The sequence below is a fragment of the Malurus melanocephalus genome, unplaced genomic scaffold, assembly GCF_030028575.1.
Source record: "Malurus melanocephalus ecotype Western Australia unplaced genomic scaffold, MMel_1.1 scaffold_259, whole genome shotgun sequence".
In the NCBI taxonomy this organism is placed as follows: Eukaryota; Metazoa; Chordata; class Aves; order Passeriformes; family Maluridae; genus Malurus; species Malurus melanocephalus.
The window spans coordinates 400024-407871 of NW_026623491.1; the positions used below are offsets into that span (position 1 = coordinate 400024).

The 7848-nt window shown below is 47.9% G+C and overlaps 1 protein-coding gene across 4 annotated transcripts in view; it reads right to left on the reverse strand.

Annotated features, from left to right (window-relative positions):
* The window catches only part of TSPAN9 (tetraspanin 9), a 162495-nt gene extending 155115 nt beyond the window's left edge, over positions 1-7380 (reverse strand). Inside the window, exon 1 of one of the 4 annotated variants that reach the window (XM_057375833.1) lies at positions 7117-7380. In XM_057375833.1, coding sequence (XP_057231816.1) covers positions 7117-7365 — 249 coding nt within the window. In that variant the 5' untranslated portion in view covers positions 7366-7380. The remainder of the gene's footprint in view (positions 1-7116) is intronic. The other 3 variants (XM_057375832.1, XM_057375836.1, XM_057375835.1) reach the window with 3 other exon arrangements.
* Between the last annotated feature and the right edge of the window lie 468 nt (positions 7381-7848).

Genomic DNA, 7848 nt, shown 5'->3' on the forward strand with positions numbered 1-7848 from the left:
AATTGTTCTGTTCCTCAGCTCTTCAAAGAGGAACYCATGGAAAACAGAATAAGAAAAGCTGAAGATACTGAATAGCTGTAAAAACTAAGCTATGATGAAACACAAGCAGAACACTTTGTTTTCATAAAAGAAATCAAGATGCAATAGAGAATGCTTGAGTGTCCCTGGAGAGTAGGAAACTGACGGTGGATTTTTCAGGGCAAACTGACTACTTTAGGATGTTTTAAGAAATTATTTTAAGAAAAACAGAATGAAAAGGACACAGTTTCTTCCGCAAATCTTTGGAGGTACTTTGTGGTGACCATACATCAGGAAATGGTGAGACAACATGGAATTTAGAAAACTGAGAACTGTTCAGATTAATTTACATTGCTGGGGAACTTCAAACTCTGCTCGTTCYCATTTCCTCCTCCTGGTTCTCCCTAGAACCCTTCTCTGCCTCACAGTCCTTTTCACTTTGCCTTCTATATGAGTAGAATAGAGCACACATCCAAAAAGCTCCTGTTCTCAGTGAAGCCTCTTCCTCTATAGATAGTCAAATCCCTCTATGGATCACTGGTCCCAGCAATTCTTTTACCATGGTCTTCATATCCTAATCTATGACCATATTCACCTGAAATACTGTCCTGGGTCTTCCCACATGAAACAGGAGAAGTTTCAGTGTGTAGGATTTAGCTGACCTTCCATCCTGARTGCAGGGAATATATTGGGAATTTTTCCAGAGTTGCAGTTCTTCCCCTTTCCTCTTCATCTTTGATGGCACCAAATAGCTCAGCATTAGGTGTCTGTGCTATTTATATCCCCCCTATAAATGCCTCTGCTGCTGTCCACAGTGTCCCAGGTGCTATAAATGCAAAGTTTTGCCAGTCCTGCTGCTTTCTCCACTGCTGGGAAAGTGGATCTCCACTTTGRGATCAGCCAGAGCTTTTCTAACACTCAGAGCCACTGTTACTTGGCAAAACTTTGTGAGACAGCACAGCAGCACTGGAGAGATCCAAATGCTCTGATGTATAAAAGAAAATTACTTTATTTATACTTGGAAGGTTTCCTTTACAGGCTTTTAAGCCAGCCATTTARGTTTTTATTATACAAGAAGACATGCTCCCATCTGCACGTTAGTACAGGTCTCTTCTACTGCCAGAACCATTATCCCATTCCCCTAATGGTATTTTGTCCACATGTATATAAATACATATAAACAATACTGTGCAGACTGTCCTCCAGAGGAAGCAACATACTAGACATTCTCAGAACATTGCTTTCAATCCTCCACAACTTCAGCTGCACYTTCTTCAAACAAAGTCAGGTAACAACCTTCATCCACAAATGGTTACAGCCTTAAAATAAAACAGTATGCAAAGCCAATTTTGGGATAACTATATATTTACAAAATCAAGGAACTGTTTAAAATAAAGCTGGATGAACATCCTGGGCAGAACCACCTTACACTGAACTGTACACAGAGCTGTGGGTAARAAACAGAAGTAGAGAAACAGAAAGGAAAGTATGCTTTCAAAAGCGTTCTTGAATTATTTAGCCTTTAGAAATGTGCAAATGAAAACAGAAAGTCTCCTTGCCTGTGCTCAACACAAGCTTGGAGTACAGCTGCAATCACCATAAAAAYGATTGTCAGCACGCTGCCATAAGGCACTCGAGGTGAGAGCATTGACCACCCAATTGCACAAGACAAGTCTCTTGGGCTCTTCCCATCAGTGGCCTAAACCCACGATTCCTTCAACTTCCAAGCTTTGCCTCCCTCAATCCTTCAGGTCAATTGAATTTCATTCAGAGTGAAATTAAATGACCCCAACTACAGGAAAGTTCACAGAGCCCTCTGCTCCCTAGGATTTGCACTGATCCCTATTCCCTACCCAGAGTCTCAAAATCTTGAGCTAAGTCTCCTTCAAACCTGCTGACAGGGTGTGACATTCCAGCTCTCTGCTGAGCRCACCACCTCATCCTTCCTTTTCAGCCCTTCCTCCCCGGGGAGGGCTGCAGACTTCCTCTCCCTTAGCCCAGTGCCTTGTCAGGAYTCCTGCCTTCCCACCCAGTTCCCCCTGATCTCCTTCTCCAGTCCAGCCCCACCTGCTGCCCGATGTGCCCCACATGGATAATGCAGTCCCTGTGGCACTGTGCCTGCAGGAGGTTGGATATTCTCCATCATATCTTACACAGAGCAGCCCAAGCACTTGTAAACCCGTGAGGACTGCCCAGAGCGAGGGCAGCTCTTCTGAGCAGCATCAGAGKAGAACCTAAAGCTCAGTTCAGACAGTTCAGCTGATTCCAGGGACTTACAGTGACTCGGCCTCAAAAATATCATCAACTTTTCACTAGTTAATGCAGTTTATTTCCTCTTTCGCACTTGTAACAGGGATCATGGAAATAAACACCAGCTATTAGTCACTTCCACCTTCAGAAAAGTCAGGCGTCAGAAGAACATGACAGAGTTTGCATTAGAAAGGAGAACTCTGCCAGCAAAAGGGAAAAGTGATTTCAAAATAAAAAACTTTAATAAGTTTTCCTGTTAGACCTTTTGAAACAAATATCAATGCAAACTTCAAATCTTTTAAACTTTTGTTACTACCTCATTGTTATAATATTACAACATCATATTCACATCACTGTAAAGAAATGCTAAGCTTAATTAATACCTTTGTCCACTTAAAGGCTTACTGGAGCATACGTTTATGATTTAGTCTGCCTCATSTGCCTGGAGCTATCCCTACAACATGTCTGTCTGTTTTACACTCTTGATTTTAAAAGTTTTTCAACAATGACCTCCTCAACAGGCARTCAGTCTAACAGCCTAATACATCTCACTGGCATCAAAACACAGCTCATTACTTACTGGGGAGCCACACTTCCCAACTGTCCTTTCTTCCAYGTGAAGCACAGTCAGACACCTCCTTTTTGGCTGGGCTTGCAGACAAGTCAAAAGCAGCTGGGCTCTGTCCAAGGATCATGCTTCATTCTACAAAGTCTAGCCCTCAAGGTTTATTTTTTGACAGCAATGATTGCAAGTGTTTGGAGTATCATCAGAAAAGAAAGGGAAAGGTGAGGAGGGTTTGAAAGCAGYGCTGTCTATCTGTGGTAACACACGACTCCAGAGACACATCACTGTCCCAGACACACCTGTGCAGGGAGGAAAGCATCCAGCATCTTTCACTGGACAACAATGTCCTGCCTTGTGGCAAACACACCACTGAAAACATGTCACTGCAGGTGACAGAAGGTGACACACAAGACATATTTGATGGGTTTTTTGCAGGAAACACAGCACTGACATTCAGCAATGTTTCATCGGAGGGAGGCTAAAAGGAGCAGCAGAAACAGCCTTTAGAAGTCAGTTTTAGGAGATCAGGAGAGACGAAGAGCAAGTGCAGAGTGCACTAGTGATACCTGTAGTCTCCAAAAAGGCATCTTGTTACACCTAAGTAAAAATGAGCACTTCTCAAAATTCAATTCTAACATGCACTGCACTAAGCAAAGAGATGACACTTCCTGAGCACATACCTACTTTTCCACAATTTCACTRCCCTGTAAGGAGGAAAAGACCAATACCTACTTCTGATTCCCTCACATTCTCTGGGTATTGCCCTACCAGGGTTGACTCAATTCTAAAGTCTGTAAACAACCACAGTACAGATGGGGAAATGATGTGCTGGTCCTGACATGTTTGTTCTGTTTTTCTAGAGAGTCAAAGACGGCAACCTTCACATAAGAACTATTCCCTGGTCATACACTGCCTTTCCCCAAGCTCAGCTCRTGCTTTATTGTCATCAATATATGAATTTGAAAGAACTTGGTTTGATCTATTCCAGAAGGTATTTTAAAGCGATGTTACACCAAAAAGGCACTTTGTATTTGAGAATCACTAGAGAAAAGCAAGTTTTCAAATACAAAGTGTTCCCCTGCCCACATGCACACCTTTCTAGCATAAGCTCCTAACATAGTGAGGAAAACTTTTTAATTTCTCTTAGCATCTTTGCAACCCATTAGCACCCTAAAACCTTCCTTAATTTCTTCCTCTGGGGCATTTAAAAGTATTGCCATAATTTTACACACCTCCTTCCTCCTCAGACCAAATGACTGCTCGATCCCAGGATCAGAGAATTCACATTGYAGCAGGCCTGAGGGGTTCTATCCTGCTCAACCTTACCAGCTATGAGCTCCCAACAGGACTTTATCYACTTTGGTCTTGAAAACCTGTGAWGACAGACATTGCACAAYTCCTCTGGGCACCCTGTTTCAACATCTGACTATCCTTKCTGCAGAAAAGATTTTCATTACATCTATCTTGAACCTTGTTTCAATTTAATATTTGTTGTCCCTCATGCAGTCACCAATCACCAAAGTGAAGAGCCTGGCTCTGTCTTCTTGAGAACTTCCTCTAAAATACTGGAAGGTCCCATTAAAKTCTTCTCTTCTCCAGGCTGAACAAGCCTAGTTCCCTCAGCATATGATCCTCATGCTGTACCAGGGCTCTGAGAGCACTGAAACAAGCTTTTAAATGCCCTTATCGACCTCTCATCCATCCCTGCTCTCTACTCATGGCACCAGGGACCCCATTATAGCCCCAGCTGAGACCTTCACTGCCTGCCCAACCTGTGTTGTAGCTGTGCCTGCCCCAGCCATGTGTGTGAATCCTGGTCCTGGACCCTGTTGAAGCAGACCTGGCCTSAGATAATCATTTCCTTGGGTACTGGCTGCAGTCTTATTAAAATAGCCCTGAGTGCTGTCAGCTGCCTCCACTTCCAGGGCACAACACCGGCTCATGCTCAGCTTCTTTAAAGCATTCTCATCTCTTCTTGTCATGCATCAATAAATCTAGTGACATTCAAAGTAGAAAACTAASGGGGCATCAGTCACTTTCAAACAGCACAATCCTGAAACATGACAAAAGTGAAAAACTGAGATGGGTTTTCAATTCCAAAACCCAAGTACTTTGGCAGTATTAACATACTACTTCTAAAACAAGCAGTCTCCTCTGCTCCGCACCAGCTGTCTCAGAGTATTACCAAGACAAAGGCTTGGACTCTCTAGTGCAAGCTTGCTAGTTTCACATGTGATACAAATAAGAAAGTAACTCCTCCAATCAGTGCTGCCAGCCCAATGTTGGTTTGCTATTTTAATCTGTGCTCTTCCTGTCTTTCACTTTTCTATTGCASTGTGTTTGGGGAAGCAGGGGTTAAACACTAAAAATACACAGTTGTGGTGGAAATACCCTCATGGACAGGCTGGGGTTTGGCATGCTTTGGAAGAAAATAACTTAAAATAGCACAGAAAGCAAAGACTCTGTGATATGCATCTCCGATAGCGACTTTCTGTTAAAATAACCAAAATAGCTGAGATAACACTGAYATTCAGTTAACCCTCTATGCTTCTCAAGAGAGATGAACAGGAGCACACTCTGACCTCAGAGCTTTGCCTGAACAATTCAAATGATGTTGCATTAGTCATGTTCTGACCCCAAAGTCTTCTTATGCAGCTTTATTGAGGAGAATTAGGTTTAGAGCAAGTGTAGGTACCCAAAACCAAGTTTGCCATAAGACTTACAGCCCCATTAGGAAAAGGTCTCGTCTGTAGGATTTGCAATTTGATCATCACTGTTCTAAAAATATGAAAGGAAAAGATCTGGAGGCAGAAGCTATATTAGCTCCATCAGTTTCCATACTTGGAGCTCAGGAAAAATGCAAAATGGGAGCAAAGAACATAAAACTGTGAGGACTGATTGTTTTTCCTTGGTGTTCTCAAGATCACATCGATAATTTCTCTTTTGACATTCTAAGAGCTATTGAGGAGTAACTTTGGCCCTGCATTCCATGCCAACACAGCTCATATGAATGCACACTTCAGTGGCTGCTATCCTTTGCAATTACACACCCTGGCTACAAAGGACTCTGCTACCAGCTTAACAAACCAGCCATTAAAACAATTTGTGGCACCTGTTACTAACAACTTTCCTACAGTAACGTTTCAAGTTTTGGCTTCCACAGGGTACGTTAGGTCCATCTAAAAGTGGGCCAACAGCCCAAACAAACAGAGTGATTTGACTCTCACAGCTGTTCTAGACAATATTTAACTTTTTCCCAAACATATCCCAGGTGACTTATGACCAAATCTTTAAATAAGTTCGGTGCAGTCAGGTAGGAAAATCAGGTGCCCCCATTCTTGCGGTTCAAACCACAAAACTACACAAAGTAAAAGCACGGAACAAAAGAGTTGATAAAAGGATTAAGTAGAGACATGCAGCTTATTTCACTCTCGTAGCCTACTTTTTTTCCTTAACACAGCATCCCTTCAATCTCTCCCCTCTTCCCATCAAAAATCTCTGGAGCTGAAGGCCTGCCTCACGGAGCTCCCACCTCCCATCACGAGCTCGGTGACAGGCGGATATCCAAGATTCAGCAAGAAAAGTTTCCAAAAGCTTCAACAGGAAAAGGCTGAGCCGGAGTCAAGTTTTACATAAGCAGGGGGAAGGCAGGAACCGCTGGCACCACCTCCGCGGGCGGCTGCGGAGCRGAGCTGTCAGCCCAGGGCGGGCTCGCTCCCCATCCCGGCCGGAGCGGAGCATCCCCCCATGCACGCCCCCCACCCACAGCCCCTCACAGCCGCCACAGCCTCAAGGCCACGGCAAAGGCAGCCCCGCCTGCCAGCAGCGCTGTCCCAGGGGTGTTCTCCCCGCTGGCGGGGACAAACCCGTCCCCAGGCGAAGCCCTCCGCTCCCGTGCGGGATGGCACCGCGGGCTCCCCGGCCGGGAGAGAGCAGGACCGCACACGCAGAGCCGCTGGGCTCGTCTCTCTCATCCCTCTGAACTAACTTTCCTGTTTCCGCAAAAATCACACAGGCACCGGAGGGGGTGGGGGGTTATTGTTTCCAGCAAACATTCCTCACCCCTACGAACCGCCCGCTCCCCTCCCGCACCCCCATCCCGCCGGGAGCCGCCGCTCCCCAGCATCTCCAGCCGCCGGGCCGGCATCCCGCGACCCCCGCGCCTGGCAGCCCCCGGCTCTCCCGCCCCGGGCCGCCCCGCTCCTGCCATCCCCCCTCTCCCAGCAGCGGGAATTGCCCGCAGGTCCCCGCCGCCCCTCGCCCCCCGCGGCGCCGGGGCTCACCCGCGGTCCCTGGGCCGGGCCGGATGGGGCCGAGTGCTGGGGGAGCGGCGGAGGTACGGCAGGACACGGCCCCAGCTCCTGCCAGCGGAAACGGGAGGAGGGGCTCGGACCGGCGTTACCGAGCGGGGAGGAGCTGGGGGCGCTGCCCAGGGGAGGCTCCAGCCCCGCGGAGGAGGGAAGGGAGGGAAGGATGGAGTGAAGGAGGGAGCGCTGCCGGGCCGCTCCTCCAGCGCACCCGACCCGCTCCATCCTGCTCCTGCTCCTGCCCGAGCCCCTTTCGCGGAGCTCTGCCTGGAGCCCGCCCCGCTCCCTCTGCCGCCCGCGGGACCCTCCGGGAAGCCTCTTAGGTGGGCGCCAGGAGCATCCCCGGCGCACCCTCCCGGAGCTGGCGGCATGCGCCGGGATGGGAGGCACGGACCACCCCCCTTCAGCCACCCCCTGCCCCGAGGGACCCGCGGCGGGACGTCCCCTCCGGGCTCAGGTAGGCAGGGGTGGCGCCCGTGCCCGCAGGCGGCCGTGAGTGCAGCTCTGACCGCTGCTGCAAGCGGCAATCCAGCGCCGAGATGCTCGGTGGTCCCAAGCCCACCAATGCCAAATGTTGTTAWGGCTTTAGCACAGAGGGAAGGCGCGTCTGAGTGCTCCTCTGAGCTTTCTGCGGTCGCAGCAGGASTTACAGACAGGTGCGGATCGGTCTCTTCTGCCAGGTAACAAGTGATAGGACGAGAGGAAACA